Source organism: Nannobrachium achirus, assembly GCF_963921795.1.
Source record: "Nannobrachium achirus genome assembly, chromosome: 21".
NCBI lineage: Eukaryota > Metazoa > Chordata > Actinopteri > Myctophiformes > Myctophidae > Nannobrachium > Nannobrachium achirus.
The window spans coordinates 47,251,915-47,270,757 of NC_137828.1; the positions used below are offsets into that span (position 1 = coordinate 47,251,915).

The window sequence follows — 18,843 nt, forward strand, 5'->3', positions numbered from 1 at the left end:
ACACACACACACACACACACACACACACACACACACACACACACACACACACACACCACTGATATGGATTTATTTATATTTCTTTATTGTATTATTATCAAAGCAATAAGAACATAAAATAAATTGGTGATACTTGCTAACTCATGCTAAGCAATGTCACTATTAAGAAATCATTTTTCCTCCTGTAAATGTAATTTGCACAATATAGCCTATTTTAGAGAGGTTATTTTACAGGTTCCAGTCAGTGTTTTACTGTTAAGAGGAGGCACTATGCATGCACATTTTTTACATGTGTCAATCTTATTTTATGTTTCTTGTCAATTACATTTTCACTACATGCTTTTTAGTTATGGATTGATTAGTTAGTTGGCGTACCCATTGTTGTGGACAGACAAATTGTGGGCAGGTTACAAAGTTGCAGTGTTTGTTTACTGTTTGAGGCAAGATTCATCTACTCATTAGCCAATTTATAAAATAATCTTGTAAGATTATATAATATATAATTCCAGAGTTTTGCCTTTTATGGTTATATTTCATTTTCAGTTACAGATATCGTGATTAGGGTTGGGACCCGAAACCGGTTCTTTTTAGGAACCGGTTCCATGATAGCGGGTCCAGAACCGGGTCAATCATTTTTGCCGGTCCGATTCTCTTAACGGGTCTCATCAGCGCGCATTAGCTGTGTGCATTCCATTACAAGCAGCTGTGGTGACGTCAGGCTACCTCTACAGAAGAAATGCTGGGAATATGTCCGCGTCACTGAGCAGCAGTGTTGCCAGACGTACGATAATTATCGTATTTGTACGATAATTTGATCCTCTGTACGATGTACGATCAATAATTCCAAAAATGCCCAAATGTACGATAATTTCGGCATATCACCAAAAAGAGCGTGAATTCGCTATTTTCCCTGGCTGCTGATCTGGGATCTGGTTTGGCTTCTCAAAATAAGCCAGGAAATCGGTCAATCTGACCCTAGATCTGTACTTGGAGGCATTAAAAACACCGGTTGCATCTTTCCAGACCAGTTTCAGGCTTTTATTTGTGTAAGCTCCAGGAAGTTGCCTACCTCCACGCAGCATATCTGATGCGTTTTTGTCACGCAGGAGTCTCAAACAAGGTCGTTTCTTACACTAAAGAGGCATTTTTTGGTGAAATTACGTTTTTACGCAAGTGATTTCTCTTTTTTTGGCTGTGTACGATAGTTTCATGTCAAATACGATAATTCTGAGGCTCCGGTACGATAATTCAACATTTCCCATCTGGCGACACTGCTGAGCAGCGCGAGTCGGCCGCAGCCGTTTGTCCTTTTGGGGGGGCCGTATGTCTCGCTCCACTCCAGCGTGATAGCGTCACCTCCTTCTCACACACGTGTTAATATTAACAAGCCAACAACAACAACAAGAGCAAGCATGAAGCCATCAGAATGGTCTCCGATGAAGAAAAGAAAAGACAGCGCGCTGTCACACCGTATGCATGGATGTTATACCGACATTCTTTTGGAACCGAAATGTGTGACACCAATATCTGAGTAACATTACCCAATGCAACTATGCGATGCAGTCACACATTTCTTTGCCAAACCAATGTCGCTTATGTCGGTGTAACATCCATAAGTTCCACACACACGCTGGCTGACAGACACAGTCACAGAAGCGTGTTCTTCAACAGGGAACAAAATGTGAAAATTGGACTTTACAAAACGGACCCCGTCAGCGTCGATCCCGTTTTAAAGAGGAAAAAAGAGCTTAAACCAACTTGCTAGGGTTACGTCGTCTTGGTGTTGATGAAGACAAGTTTATATCGGATCTGCAAGCTCAAAAGTAGTCACGCATAGTTGTCTGAGTTGTATGAGTGGAACGTTAAATCAGACGCACTGCAGTGCAATTATTTACTATAAATTACATTTGCGTGTACAGTACACTGGGACTTGGGAGTTAATCTGTTATATAGGGCTCGTGATCGCGCTGCTGCTGTTGTGATGTGTTACATTATAGACATGATGTCTGCAAAAAAACACTTTCTTTAATATAGAAAACATTTGTATCATAGCCTATTCTTCTTCCTCGTATTGTTGTTTTTAATGTAATGAAAATAGGGAGCTTTATTATGAGGAAAAAACTGGTGTGTTTTCCCTTTTAAAATTGGGTAAAATCGCGCATTTTTAAACACATTTCCTTAAGGGTTATCACTTATGTAACCGATAAACTTTTGCTCCCGACAACCCCCCCCCCCCCCCCCATGGTTTAAGTTGTGTTTATTATGTAATTGTATAATGGATGTCAGAAAATATGAAAAAATATATATATTGGAACCGTTAAGAGAACCGTTAGGAACCGGAATCGTTAAGAGAGAATCGCTAAGGACTCTGAATCGTTAAAATCCTAACGAGTCCCAACCCTAATCGTGATATATCGCGGATGACATTTCTTGCAATATATTGAATATCACAATATATTAAATATCGTGATATTATTGTTATCGAGAGCCTAATATGGTGACAGATATTGTATCGTCAGGAAGTAGCAATATCGTCACACCCCTGAGTTAAATGTTTTACTCTTTAACAGAGTTAAAGTAATCAGACAAACATTTTAAAACAGTTTAAAATGTTTATTTTGGCCATAATCTCCCAGTCCAGTCAGTCTTTCAGTCATTCATGCCAACATTATGAATGAAGTTAACAAACTTTCTGAAACACTTTAGAACATCAAACAGTATAGCTGACAGTTTAATTATACACCTTGCTTCATTCTTAAAGCTATACTGTGTAAGATTCTCAACTAGTGGTCAGTAGCCATATAGCAAACCGCGGTCGCGTTCGCGTCTTTCGCCCGTTTTTCGTACCTTCACACCCCCGCGTCTGCCTCCACAACGCCGAGAGCTATCTTTAGAGGGGTCCCTGGTTCCTGTGCGTTCAGGCATTCCGGAGAAACGGACTACTTCACCCTGCCTGGTAGGCGAGATTAGCTTTTGAGTAAAGAGACACACGGGCGACTACAAATATGGCGACCCCACTTCAAGATGCGCTGCATTGGCCGGTAGTGTACCATGTGTGCATGATCGGCGATGTGATTGGGCAACGTATACACAACGTATACAGATGATGCAGATTACGTCATCATGGCGCGAAATTCTCCCCCCCTCACGGCTCATAGAAAACATATAAAGAGAAGGCTTCAGAAGCTGAAAATAACGGAGTGGGTGTTCTAAAACTTTAGCGATTTAACAGTTAGGACAATTTTAAGATTTGTTTTATAAAAAAAGTTACATAGTAAAACTTTAACGCATGATACTGTTACTTCAACTAATGAACACAGTGTTTTCACCTCTCACTCTAGGCATGACAACATATTTAAAGCATTTGATTTTGGAGCACCACACACTATTTATGCACTTGTGCAGAAACTTAAAGGGGAAGACCACCCATTTTCAATATTGAACTATGTCATTAATATACCTTAGAGGAGTTGTGTGGAAATAAAATAAAATGTTCCCCCCATTCTGTGTTGCCTAGAACTGGAGGATTGATTTTTGCGGTTTGTATTGTAAATTACAACTTGATGACATCACACATTGTACTTTACAATACAAACCCCAAAATCAATCCTCCAGTTCTAGGCAACACAGAAGGGGGGGAACTTTGTTTTAATTTCCACACAACTCCTCTAAGGTATATTAATGACATAGTTCAATATTGAAAATGGGTGGTCTTCCCCTTTAAGCATCATCTTCTATATAGGAAAATTGGCCCTTTACTACATATGTGGTGTATGAGGTTTGAAGCTAAATACAAGATATAATAAAATGAATACAATAAAAACATCACTGGCTAAAAATAAGCATCTGATGGCCATTGCTCAAAATGTGGTTTGAAAAGTTCATCAAATGCTCAGAGCGAGCGGTTTGCCTGGCATGGGATGAGATGCTGATCCATGACTTTGTGGAAGCTGTTGATCTTGCTCTTCTGGTGCCCAACAGCAAGGAGGTACAGCTGTAGATCTTCGGGTTGTGTTGATGCTCTTCCAAACTGCACCATGACTAGGGTTGAGATAAGGAAACCGAACATTAGACAAGAATAATGTGCATCTGAGAAGATCTTGCCACACTCGCTGCAGTACATCACACTGTACAAATGGACATGCTACCAAATATGCTAGATGCCTTGGCAGAGGGTAATAATGTTGTTTATTTCTTAGGAATGAGCTTAACCCATCCCAAGGATCATGTATTCAGCCACAAAGAAAACTTTACAGAAAATGTAGTTGCCTTACATCTCACTGATGTTGGATAGTGATAGAGCATAACAGGGCTGTTATAAAACAAGAATAAAATGCAGCAGTTAAGTCTAGGAAATAAGTAGCCTATAGCCTATATACTGTACATACTGCAGTTAGTTTGCAGCACACATTTACAATTATTTCAATAAGTCTGCACTTACCATGAAATGATGTTGTTAGAAGAACACACATTGAAGAAAATGCCTGCCTTGTCTGTTCTCTCTGTGCTCTTGTCTCTTCATCAATTCAAACTGAAATGCAGGTGTGGGCATCCCGCCCCCATTCTGCCCTGTTACTATGGTGGTACAGATGACCCTGGGCAGATTGTTTTTATAGTGGCAGTGAATGGGGGGAGAGGGTATTTTCATTGCCTCATTATTGCAATTTAAAGTACCAAAGGAAAAACATCTAGGTGATATTAATAAAAAGGGAAGACAAAGGTACAGTAGTTACATTGAAAAACAGGGGGTTTCCCCCGAAAATATATGTTTTAATTGTTTAATCCCAGTGGGACAGAATCACCATTGCAGATTCTTTTATAGTGGAAGTGGATGGGGAAAAACTATTGTTCATAGCCTCATTACAGCTATATAAAGTACCAAAAAAACACATCTACGTGATATTAATAAAAAGGGAAGAAAAAAGTACAGTAGTTACATAGCAAAACAGTAGTTTCCCCCCGAAAATATGTTTTAATTAGTTTAATCCTCTGGATCAGAGAGAGGAGAGAGATAGAAAGAGAAAGTGCAGTGCATCTTGGGTAGGAAAATGACAACCAGATTATAGTTCTACTCACATAATAGGCTGGCTTTCGTAATTCTGCCCATTTAAAATATATGTGTGGCGGAGAGAGTCGCAGCCCCAGCCTGAAGCCTCAAAAGTCTAGTATCTGCTCCTGTTCCATAGGGATACCCCTTTGGAGCGATGGTTAAGATATTGGACTTTCGCGCGGGAGACCCGGGTTCGAAGCCGAGTGGGGAGGTTCGGATCACCTCTGTTACATTGGTGCCGTGACCCAGATCCGGGCTTCCCCGTCGGAGGAGGTCAAAGGGGGGTGAGTGTGGCGGAGAGAGTCGCAGCCCCAGCCTGAAGCCTCAAAAGTCTAGTATCTGCTCTTGTTCCATAGGGATATCCCTTTGGAGCGATGGTTAAGATATTGGACTTTCACGCGGGAGACCCGGGTTCGAAGCCGGGTGGGGAGGTTCGGATCACCTCTGTTACATATGTACCCAATCGTAACTCTTACATTGATAAGGTCCATGTGAACTAGTCTGTTGAAGCTTATTCATTATAACTAGAAAAATATTGTTCCTTCGAAACAATTGTGGGCTCGCTTCAAGCCAGAAAACAATGGCTATAAAAGCACAAAATGTCAAGATCGCAGGCAGTGCTCTCTTTGACGTTACTGACGTCAAAGATTGGTCCATTTTGTTCCAAAAATGTGTTGTGCAAAAGTTGACCCGCTGGTGGCGCTATAACAGGCCAATGTGAGAAGGTTGGTATCTGTTCCTTGACCTATTGGGAATGTGCTTGCAAGATTTCACGCACATCCCAGGCTGTGTTCATGATTTGAGGTGTTTTTGGCTTTGGACACTTTATCGCTGCTTGCAGCTATATTTATTATTATTATTTTATAATTTTTTTGTGTGCACTTCATAGGCATGTTAGATAAAGGTCATTAGATTGCGTGTAGAATGTTTCATGCAAATTGCAAAAAAAATCCTAGAATAAAAACGGGTTTAAGCGTTTTACAAACTGCTCAAAATTATATAGCGCCCCCCTTTGGCCATTTGGGGTAAGATTGGTTTCAGTGATATTTGAACTAACCCTCTACACTATTTTGTCATGAAAATGTGACTTTGCTTGTATGTTTTAGAGGCAGAAGAATAATTTGCATAAAAATGCAATATTGTTTGAATTATTTAAAAAAGCATGTTTCAATGTTAAAGAAATCCGATCTGACAGATCTTTAGATATCGGTCCAAAGTTCACGTAAAAAAAGTTTTGTGCACGTGACGCGAAAATTCCAGAATAAAAGCGGGTTTACGCGTTTTACAAACTGCTCAAAGTGGCGGAAAATCGAAGGGCGGAGCTTACTTAACAACGACACAGATGTCTTCCGCTTGAGTCAAAGCACGCGTGTAACAAGTTGCATGTCTTCAAACGAAACGAGTCATGACTTATGCCCGTTTGAAGTTTGAATTTTCAGACGCTTCGTATAGCGCCCCCCTTTGGCCGATTGGAATAAAATTGGTTTCAGTGATACCTTGACTAACCCTCTACATCTTTGCCAAATGCCATGAACGTGTAACTTTGCATGTATGATTTAGAGGCCGAAGAATAATTTGCATAAAACTGCAATATTTATTGAATTATTAAAAAAATATATTTCACTTTAAAAGAAATCCGCCGAGATTAGTTTGACCGTATTGGTCCAAAGTTCATGTGAAAAAAGTTTTGTGCGCGTATCGAAAAAAACCCAGGAGGAGATAGATTTTTACTGTTTTTCATATAATTCCGAATTGTGGGAGATCTAAAGGTCAGAGGTCAAAAGTCAGAGGCTAAAAGTTGTTCGGCATGAGGAGACGCATACGTGTATACAGGTTTCATGCCTGTACCTCAAACACAGCATGAGCTATACCTGTTCAAAGTTCGCACTTTCGAAGGCTTCCTACAGCGCCACCATTTGGCCGATTGCTGTAAAAAGTAATAGCACACTTCGCCACTGTAAACTGAACACATTGATGTTTTTATTTTCATTTTCTCACTAAGTATGTAGGAGTAGAAAGGAACCGAAGTTTTTTGATACTTGATATGCCTGCCTGATAGATAAATAAATAATGACAATATCTAAAGTGTGCTCGCCTTATAGGCGAGCCCACAATGAGCGAAATCGCTATCACCTCGCGCGGCCGTACTGCACGCACGCCGTGTTGCGCAGAGCGGAACGTTGTTGAAAGCCTAAAGCAACATTCTCCACTGCACAAACTCCACTCCCGATAGCAAAAAGTGAATGATTTTTTCTGGTTGGCCAGTCAGGGAGTCTCAGGGACCAATCAGAAGGCTGACAAACGGTCTGATGAGTTGGGTTAACACTGATGTGGACACCAGCAGTGAACACGAAAATGTATGTGGGAGGATCAATTGTCATAAGGACTAAATTGGGGAGAAAAAGGGGGTAAAAATAATTGTCTACTCTAAAAGGATGAAAAAGGATGTAATTAGTTTACCAAAGAGCTGTTTGATGGGCTGAACAAATACTGTAGCATTCGATTACATAAAAATGTAAATGTATGAATGGGTTTCAAATGTAGCCCTAGCCCTACACCAGCCACGTTTCACAAATTGAAACACCTCTGTAGGTCCTCAACATGGCTGATGTAGGACTATGTTTGAAACTTATGAATAAGTTACGGAGTTTAGGGTTAGGGTAAGGGTTTGGTTTGGGTGTCGAAAAGATGACACGTAGTAACAGCGAAACGCTCCCAGAAGTGTTCGCGAACGGCGGAGCTTCCCCGCAAGGACTGATTGAGGATGACAAAAGTGAGGAACCTCATCTCAGAGCTGCAGCGGAGGGAGAGGTTCCCAAAGGGGCTAAGAAGCACTGACTCATTGGTTATGAATGTGCCTCTTTTTACCGGTGTAGTAGGCTACAAGCTTGTAGATCTTATATTTTTACTAATAGCTTATAATCAGAGGGAACTGCGTGTAAAAATGTAATGCCTCAATTGTCAGGGTGGGTGGGGGAGTTAGATTCTGACGGGTGTGAGAAAATGACTCAACACCTGTTGGGAAAGCATCGGATGACCACATAGTGTTGGAGAGTAGGCTAGTAGGCCTGCGACCGTGGTTTTACCGGTGACCCTGAGCGCAACGGTGGGGACCGATGGGCAAGGAGGGTCGCGAGCTTATGAGAAACAACTAAAATAAGACCTTAAAACCTGGCAAAAACAGTTGCGTGCATTAGCGCAAGATGACGATAAAGGAAATCATTAAATGGAAAACATTAAATTAACTTCTGAAAAGGCTTCTTAGCCTGATCCTACTAGTAAAACTAGTGGAACTGCGATCTTGCCACACGTGAATAATTGTGGTTGTAAACAATAACACAGACAATAAATCTTTATTAGTCTAGTAGTGGGAAGAAGGGGTTATCATCATGGCCCCAAATAACTTTTAAATATCTTGCAATTGGCGATGAGTGAGTCTCTTTACTCTTACGAAATCGGCAAGAGTGCCTCAATACATAAAGCTATATCCACCTCTTTCCGCGGGAGTTTACTGGAGAATATTTGGACCACACTTCCGGTTTAACAGCAGACATACAAGCTCACGTCGCGTCGCACATGCAGCCCGTTGTGAGCTTGTAAAATCACACTCGGCTGCGGCGCCGGAAGCTCGGTACACTGTACAACGTCTAAAGGTCTTTGCACACTGCTGCGTTTTTCGGGCCGAATATCGGAGTGAATTTCGGAGTGCGTGAATACAAAAATCAACCTCACGTTATGTCAATCACGTTTGCACACTGCCGCCCGTTTCGTATTTATTTTCGGACCAGGGTTGATTTTTTCCGATTTTCGCAGCTGTCGCACTCCCTTGCTCTCTCTCTCTTTCCTCTCTCTCTCCCTGGCCTACGGCTTTCGGATTTCCAAAACGCAACGAAAACACGCAGTGCAGTGTGCAACCACCTTTAGCTGCGTAATGCACTATGGGGCGTTGGAAACCCGTGGATAGGCCTAACCTCTCCATCATCGGCAATAGTCAGTGGTGTGTTCCCTCCCCACACTCCCACGCCCCCACCGTTGCACTCAGGGTCACCGGGAAAAGCGTGGTCGCAGTAGGCCTAGTTTCTTGAGAGATTAGTGTAGGCCTATACGCATAGTGTAGGCTAATTAAACTGAAACAATTAGTTTATGACTGGTAGACCGTAGACTGATGACTGGTAGACTCACTGGTTATATACAGAGTCGTCTAATCAGAGAGTCCTGCCACTGCGGGGTCAGAAACAGCGCTGGTCACGTGGTTCATTGTCACTTTACACCTCATAGACTTCAATGCATTCTGTAAACTTCCGGTTCGCCGTTTGTCACTATACGCCAATAGATGTGTGCGTAGAAGACCTGGCCCCATGGAGTGAACGGATCAACTCTCCGAAGGTAGAAGGCTCTGGTTATATAGGCCTGTTTGCAAGTGATTAAAATGTTATGACTTAACACATTTTTGATTGATTGAAGAATTTATTAGAAGTTTGCAATAGGAAAAAGTACAGTTTCATTACAGCACAAATCACAGGTGAGTCAATATCACCATAATGTACATTTGGGATTTCCCATTTCCCAAAAAAAATCTGAGATGTTCCTAATAATTTTATAATCATTGTATTAAGTAGATGTTAGGCTGTTAGAAATGAATGTTGGTCAAGCTCGCACACTTTTTATAAATTAACAGCAAGCATTCAAAAATATATGCACACACACATATAAGTATGTAAATGTCCTCCCTGTCATGAACCATGTCCACCCTGCCATGGGAGGCTTGATGGCTTGATGGCAGGGTGGACAATGGCAGGGTGGACATTTTGGGCTAATTTTAGCATTTAATCAACACATGGTGGATCCTCTGTTAGCAACATGGCTAAGTTAGCAAAGTGACTTTGTACTGTTTAACAAACATATTTCACATTTCTGAAAATATGTATATTAATAGATGTTTTTGCCATGATAGGGTGGACATGTTAAGCTTGACAACACCCTACTGTACACCTAATATCATGAAAAAATAGAAAATACAAGTGTAAATACTTACTGGCAACTGGCCACAGCCTCAGCCTCCATTGAAGAAAGACAGGAAGTAGGTAAAAACTAGGTAAAACTTAGACACACCTTCTTAAAGGGCCAGTTTAACCCCAAATGACAGGGTGGACAGCAAAGCCAGGGACACACGTAAAATGATAAAAAATATTATGAAAATAGAATATAAATGCTCCAAATTACATTTTTTATCAAATAACCTGTTGTGGACACTACAACTATGTTAAAAAAATAAAAAATATATACAATTTAACCACTTATTAGACACTCTGTACTTAGTAGATTGGTGTGGGGGACGTGCCAAAATCACATACCTCCAGTCAAACAAATCTGTGTAAAATCAATTAAATATATTTCAAGAGAATACTCATTCTACTAAAATGTGTGTAAATGATTGTCCATTCATAATATGACCCCAGAGTTCTATTATTCTGTTACATTTTCAGGATAATTGAATGATTGTAGTGGGGGACACCAAATGTACATTATGGTGATATTGACTCAGGTACAAGGTCAACTAAAAGTAGATTCTAGTAAGCTTTATACGGCTTATTTACACAGGAACTACTTTATGTAGGCCTATCTCATAGCCTATAAAAGACAGACGGATAGAACAGAGTACTTTGCATAGGATAACATCACAAAAGCAGAAAAATTGGGAGAAAAAAGTGGGGGGTGGAATGGGGGCTTAGTGTATTTACAAGTGTCGAGTAGCAGCCGCCTGAAGGTGACTTTTCAGACCAATTTCGAAGGAGTCTAGGGATTTGCACTCCTTTAAGGCTTGCCGAAGGGTGTTCCACATGTTGGTGGTATAGCTGGAGAACGAATTAGAGCCTTTTATAGTGTTAAATCTTGGCTACATGGGACAGGATGGGAATCGTCTGCTTGCATTTTGCAAAGAGATACGTTGTCGTTATATCATTGTATTTATAATAATGTATCAATGAATTCATTTGCTCCATTGACATATGGCTTAATATTGATGACAAAAGGGTTGAGGGATCTCCATATATGGGCATAAAGGGGAACACATAGATCTCCATATAATATGACCATTAATGTATTAGTGAATTAATGTTCCTGAGTCGAATATTGTAGGCTACTTTTACGACATTTGAAAACATGAAATGGGACATTCTGCACAACAAGTAGGACTACTTTCTACTTTTGGTACTTAAAGTAGGCGGTACTGTAGGCCTATATGTTGATACCAATACTTTTTTGTACATTTACTCAAGTACATTTAGAATTCCGGACTTCAGAGTATTTCTGATTTTCTGCATCAATTGATACTTTTTACTTTTTCCACCACTGGCGACGGTGCAATCGTCCCTACTCCCTACGCGGCTCCCGTACGCTATTATTCCTACCGTAGGAGACGCCGTTTGAAGGAGCGCTCGTTTTATTGTCCACGACATTGCAAGCGGCGCGAAGGCCAGCGGACCTTGGTCCTGCTCTTCGCCCCCGAGCGCCGCAGGCGCGAGTGGCCGCGAAGAGCGGGCCAGGGCCGCGCGGCCGGCGGAGCGCCGCGCGAGTTACGAAGCCGTGGTGAATGCAATCGTTATATTTATGCCCAGGCCGTAAGGCCTGGGCAAGCCCACGATAAACGCCCTGTCCACGATAAACGCATTCACACCCGCCCGCGCAGTCCAAGTGACCACAGCCGAGCGCTCCAGAACTCCGCTCCAGCCAATCACAGGCCGCGCTTTCTAATTTATGCACACGCGTCTCCTATGGTAGGAACACTCGCCTCCCGTACTTGTACACACACGAGTTACTTCAAAATGGCTGCCTCCATAGACAGCGTGAGTGATACTCAAAAAATAAGAATTTCTTAATGTTATATTTTATGATTGATCTGAGATATACCAGATCAATTACTATTATTTTGTCGTGTTTGCGAGTTTCTTTTGAATATGTTTAGATTAATATGTTTTTATATTAAAGGACGTGCTACCGAGCCCTGGCTGTGTCTGTGTGTTAGTCCCTCTTAGCCTTGTTTTCTTCGATTTCATTTGCAGTTGTGGGACTTGTGGCTGAAAATCAATTTTATTGCCACGTTAACGTTTGTTAGTTTTCCCCCGCAGGATTTAATTGAAAGTGATCTACCCAAAGCTGTAAAGCTATTAAACAATCTCACAGAACAGGTAACGTCAACAATATGTCTAGCCGCAAATTGCAACACTAGATTTTTTTATACTCGGATGAATCTAGGGTTGCAATACCACCCATAGGGATTCAATGCATGAAAACAGTTTTTTGCTAACTGATTGTATTAAACGACTTCAAACTCACCAATATTGTGGCTCTATGGAAAGCTTGGAATTTACTCTTGCTAACTGCAAAGTGTTTGTTTCTGAAAAATCCACCGAAGAATTGTTATGATTTATTTTCTGTTAATAAAATCCGAGCAGCCATGTTTTTTTTCTAAGTCTTGAACTTAGGAAGCGCTCGTCTTCTATAACACCACGTCCCGCTGCCTCCTGCATTAGGCTATGTGACAGAACCAGCTGGTACACAGGACTGCTGAGTGACTTCCCACGAGCGCTTCCAAACTCCAGCACTTAGAAAAAATAATCACCCGAACTGAATTTCTTGACAGAAAATAAAATCATAACAATTCCACGGTGGAATTTTCAGAAACAAACACTTTGCAGTTAGCAAGAGTAAATTCCAAGCTTTCCATAGAGCCACAATATTGGTGAGTTTGAAGTCGTTTAATACAATCAGTTAGCAAAAACTGTTTTCATGCATTGAATCCCTATGGGTGGTATTGCAACCCTAGATTCATCCGAGTATAAAAAAATCTAGTGTTGCAATTTGCGGCTACAATATGTCTATTGTTTATTAGTTTTCAGTATCCAAATAATAAAAAAGTAAAGTGTTACACTGATTGATTAATTGAATATTGTATTAGACAACAATGAACAGCACAAGACATAAAATGTATGACTGTTGTACTGTACATCGCCTCTTTAGGTTGCTTCAGTTACAGCTCATGTCCGTGAGCTACTAAAGAAGGTCCAAGATGGAGCATTTAAAACGACAAAGGTGAGGGATCAATATTTTTTTGTCAGAAGACAATCCTTCAATGGAATGGAATGAAACTTGAATCAGATTAGAGTGTATTTTTTTTGCTGCATCAAATTCATTTTAAACTAGCAACTTCAACTAGTCTATCACTGTCATTGTTCAGTAAAGCCCGCTCAGTGCTAATCGGCAGGTCAAAACTAATTGTATGAAACTAACTGAAATTCTACTTGACCTGGTCTGGTTGGGATCACGAATACATCTAGTATCCCTCTCATTTTCTTCTCCTCTCTGCCTCAGGGTTTGTCTTTTCTTGATCTTAGGTACCACCTCCTGCTGTTCTACCTGCAAGACCTCACACACCTGATCAGCATCAAAACAGAAGGAGGCAAAATCAAGGAGAGTGGAGCCCTGGACAGACTTGTCACCATTAGAACGGTGAGGTTTCTGCTTAGTTTACACATCTATCTCTCTCTTATTACAGGCTCACCACAGTCACCAGAGAAACATTTCACTTCATTAGTGTGGTTCCCCTAACTATCGTACTTGGCCGACTTTATTTATTTATAGCGTAACCAAAAGTTTGCCTGGCTACTGCTGTTGATGTTTAATGATACATGTTCATGTCTCTTGTTTCAAGGTGCTGGAGAAGTTGCGTCCCCTGGATCACAAGCTGAAATATCAGATTGATAAACTGGTGCGCACAGCTGTTACTGGCAGCTTAGGTGAGTTGAAGATCATCAGTTCATCGTTAAAACACTGTTGTATATGTGTGTTTATGTGTCCAATGAGTGTGTATCTGAAGTTTTGAAGGGCCTAAGATGACAGACTTGCCTGTATGGTCCTTATAACATACAGTATAGTATATCAACATTTATTTTTCCTTTTCAATACATTTTAGCTGAAAATGACCCACTGCAGCTGCGCCCTAATCCTGAGAACCTTATCAGCAAAGTAAGATTCTGTCGTCTTGGTAATTTTGATTATATCTAGATATACCGTAACTGTTGGTTTCTGTTTCAACTATCAGGCTTTTGTTGGTTTTGGTTGTTCATCCTACATAATTATTTTGATTAATGGTGTATTTAAACATAGAGTTCAAATGTGAATTGTCATTCCTCTGTTTTTAAAGAAAGTCAGGGTGCCATTATTCATTCTTAAAATACTAGCTCAACATCATTGCATTACTTTGAAAGTTATACTGGTCGCTAATGTCTCCTTTGCTGCATGTCAATCTCACAGCTCAGTGAATCAGAAGAGTCTGAAGATGAAGATGGAAACCAGGCAGCCTCTAAGAAGACGCCGGCACCCTCTAGTGGCAGGAAATATGTACCTCCCAGGATTGCCCCAATGCACTATGGTAATGTCTGTCATCTCCATTTACTCTGCAGTTACTTTTTCCTCAGAACGGGTACACATTGTGTATTATTATTTTATGCTTTAACTATTGAAAAATAGCAGATCTACAAGCTCACAGCGCGGCACCGAGTGCCGCGCTGCAAGCTTGTAGGTCTGCTATTTTTGAAAAATCGCAAACATTTGAATTTTGACCCAATTTTGACCCGAATCTATAAGTGTCTTCTAAATCCTTCTGAGTTTTTTTTTTGTTGAAAAAAAGCATGTTTCTACGTCAGTGGTGATCAAACTCTTTCAGGTCAAGGACCCCTAGAATTATATGTATTTGGCCGCCGACCACCGTCTCAAAATGTTTTGTATCAGGGACCCCCCAGAAGCAAATATTTGAGTTACAAATGTTCACTTTAATAATGAGATACCGGCATTCAAAGATTTGCACACATTTTCATATTTTTCAAAAATAGCAGATCTACAAGCTCGCAGCGCGGCACTCGGTGCCGCGCTGTGAGCTTGTATATCTGCTGTTTTTCAATAGGTAAAGCATTCAATAATTTTAGGCCTAAATGGCTTAAGGTGCCATTCTCAAGGGTGTCTGATCTATGGGCTTGATATTGAGCCACCATTGTTTCATTCAGCACTGTGACTGACAGCTGGTTCTCTCACACTGCTGCTGGAGACTGATCCAAAACACTGAAGCTTTCTTTCTCCAGTGGGATCTTTGTGCACAGAGTGCAGTTGCTTTCTACTCTTTTCTGCTTGCCTGTATGTATTGCTTGACAACATTTTTGTTATGTTGTGGACACCCATGACAGTGTTTCCCTAGCCTAGTCGGGATCCAGGCATTTCAAAAAGAAAAGCCTGGGCTAGTGTATATAAGCTAATTGTATATAAAATATATGTAGCCGTTCAGATATCTTATTTTACATCAGTATTGTTCATGTGAACTGGTTTGTTTAGGTTTATTTGTTATAATTATATCCGTTTTCCACCGCGGATCACTTCCTCATTTACTCAAAGCAGACAGCAGCAGGAGTCATGTCCCCTGCCGCGCCCATTCCGAGACGCCGGAGGAGCCGCTGAGATTTGCCGGGGGCATAGAATGTTCGCGTTAGGTTAGACTAGTGTTTCCCCTACCACTAACCTTGGAGGGGGACGGGGGACCTCCCCAAGGCAAAATTGTATTTCACAAAGCAGGATTCGAAAGTCAGACAGATATTAGTTTCCTGGCAATACTGACCTGTTCACCTGATAATCCTGCTTTGTGAAACAAATGGGGGGGGGGCGCATCTGCTGCTTTTTTTTTTAATGGATCTGTAAATGTAATGTCTGCAGTAGTTGTATAATGTTGTCCAATTACAGTAAATGTAGGTAGATTACCCCTGATGTGACCAAAAATAAACCAAATTTGTATTACCGCCCCATTCATTCATTTTCTCTTCTCCGCCCCAGACGGTGACCTAACAGAAGCAGACAGGAAGAAGGAGCACGTGGAGAGGCAGCGTCGGGTGGCCCTGCGGAGCTCCCTCATCCAGGAGCTGAGACAGCAGTACAGCGATGCCCCAGAGGAGATCAGGGACAGGCGGGACTTCCAGACCGAGAAGGAGGGCCGTGATGAGCAGCACAGGTGCCATTTTTAATATGTAGACCCAAGTGTTGGATCCGATCCTGTTCTTTTTGACAAACCAATAGGGTTGTTCATTCAATTTATTTAGTGGTTCTCAACCAGTGGTCCTTGAAGAGGGTTCAAGGTGGTCCCGAGCTAAATGATGGAGAGTTGATAACCAAATGGACCCTTATCTTATTTGGTTTCATTTTACGCTTTCAAAGAGTTAAATTATTGTTAAACATCTGCATTACTTCATTTGCTATCAGAGAATGTAGAAGAATTTTTACTTTGATCAACGTTTGCCTGTTATCTCTCCTATGGTACCACATAAATACAGCATGGAACAAAATCTTATCCAACGATAGCAAAATAAGTCTTGTGTCCGAGAGGCTAAATCTCATCAAATGGTGGTCCGTGGCTCAAATGGGTGAAAACCAGATTATAGTAATATATAAGTGTAATGTAGTAAATGGAAAAGGCATGTTAAAATCACATTCAAGAACCTCATGTGTTGTTACGTACAGTATATCTAGTTTACAAGGACACAAGAGTACATTTCTTTGGTTTCGGTTCCTCAAAACTGTAGCAACATTACAACAGGTAGTGAAGTAAAAGATAGCAGAGTACGTAAAGTGCCAAAAAACGGACGGCATCACATGAATAATAATTTTATTAGGCACTATTTTGTTCCAACAGTATGACTCAAGCTATTTTATCTTTGCCTCTTCACAGGAAAAAGTATGAGGAGTCGATGATGATTCGTCTGAACATGCCCAAGAGTCAGAAGAGCGCCAAGAAGAGAGGCTTGATGGGAATGTCCAGTCAGCTCAATGCCATCACACACTTCAGTGACATCACTGCCCTGACGGGTGGTGAGGGAGGACCGGTGAGTTGACCGTACAGTAGCTTTGGGCCTCATTGTCCAACACACAAAACTGCTTAAAATCTACACACAAATGTTGTATACAAAATCCTTGCAAAGAACAAAATGGACGCTTAAGGGTTCCATTTCATTCCAGTTGTACTTGGTAAATGAAATGAACGCTTGAGGGGTCCCAGTGCACATTTTCTGTTATATGTGCCCGTGGCCTGGCTATAATCACAGTAGTTTGTATGTTTTGACAACATGCTGAATGTCTCTATAGGAAGGGGATAATCCCCGTTCCAAGAAAAAGAAGAATCCCATGAAAAAGAAAACCAAAAGGAAAGGTAGGTGATAAGAAATCTAAATTGTAAACAAATTGCTGCTCAGTGCTCACAATTATTTGCCAGACCTTGGTCAAATGTGATTTGTATAAATACGTATCAGCTTGTTAATCCTGCCCTATTCTGTCCCTTTCAGCTTTCAAGAAACACAAATAGAAATAAAAACCACTGATGCTGGGGGAAGATGGAAGACAAAGAAAACGGCATTAGATCATGCAAAATGTAATTGTATTGGTTTATGAAAAAGGTGAAGAATTGCTTTCCCAGGGGTATTTAAAATGGGTGTTGTGTTTGTTGAAAAATGTATACAAAAGCCAAAAGTACAATATGGAGACTAACGAATTACATATTTTCTGGAACGATTTTTTATGTGGACATGTTATTAAAACATGGCTTATTAAGACGTCATCAATTGTGCATTCAAAATGAGAAGATATAAACTTAACTTTATATTGTATTGGGATTCGGGAATGTCAAACTCCCAGAGGACCAATACGGTAATACTCAGTTGTGATGTAAGCACAGTTAGTACTACTAAAATGCATACTATGTAAGTAGGGACCACCTCTATAATAAATACCTTGGGGAAGAAACTATAATAATGAACCTTGGTGCCTGTCTTATATCCATGCTGTTTACTAATGGTGGTGGTGGGGATGTAATGTTAATATAAATGAATATACTATGCTAGTAGCAAGTCCAAACAAATCAAGCTTTAACTCAAGGATATGTATTTCAATTAAAAACAAATATGGGTGTGTGAGAAATTGGCCTTGCTGCATAGGACCCAAGACTAGATTCCTTTTGAGTCTTGACATTTCAGACTCGATAAAAGAAATCTGACAGATTTTGTTAAAGGCTACATGAAAGTACCAAACAGTCGATGCCCGTCTGTAGAAGGGAAGAGCGACAGTTTGCTGATGAGGCCAACTTTTGTAAGCCTGGTAAGCCCTCGGCACCTAGGCTGACCCGACAAGCTGCATCAGCTGATGACTCTCCCAACTCAGACTGCAGCACGGAACAGGAACCACCAGGACATCCCATCAGACAGCAGGATGAACGTCACATGAGGCATTTTATTATGGGCCATGATGTCATGTTCCACCCTAACAAGCTCCCAAATTGGTGACATTTGTGATGTCTAAAAGATATTGCATGTTGTACCAACATTGATATGAGATGGTGCTGTTTAAGTAAGATAAAGCCAACATAACATTATGGGGAATTCCCAGATGGCTCTGCTGACTGTCGCCAAATTAGTGGCATCTTGTGATTTATCAAACAAATTGATCCAGTCACACTCTGTGCAGATTCGCACAATAGACTAATAGCGACATGCCATATTGAGAATGTAAGAATGCATTTGTCTATATTCTCCTTCTAGAGCAGGGGTATTCAACTAGATTAAGCAGTGGGCCACCATTGTAAAATCAATTGAAGTCAGGGGCCACAAGACTGACAACAGAAACGAAAATGTCCATGGTTAACCGTTTCACCGTTTGTTGTTCGCTATATTTCCGATAGGACACAACAATGGACATGTATGTCCATTAGG

General features: G+C 40.9%; 1 protein-coding gene across 1 annotated transcript; it reads left to right on the forward strand.

The window, feature by feature from the left end:
• Nucleotides 1-11,874: 11,874 nt before the first annotated feature.
• Nucleotides 11,875-17,858, forward strand: ngdn (neuroguidin, EIF4E binding protein; the record flags this gene model as incomplete). Its single annotated transcript, XM_080751953.1, has 11 exons — nt 11,875-11,895; nt 12,178-12,237; nt 13,070-13,141; nt 13,421-13,558; nt 13,761-13,845; nt 14,022-14,074; nt 14,363-14,480; nt 15,926-16,100; nt 16,815-16,968; nt 17,228-17,291; nt 17,425-17,858. 11 exons carry the CDS (start codon nt 11,875-11,877, stop codon nt 17,442-17,444), a joined length of 960 nt encoding a protein of 319 aa, XP_080608079.1. The 3' UTR covers nt 17,445-17,858.
• Between the last annotated feature and the right edge of the window lie 985 nt (nt 17,859-18,843).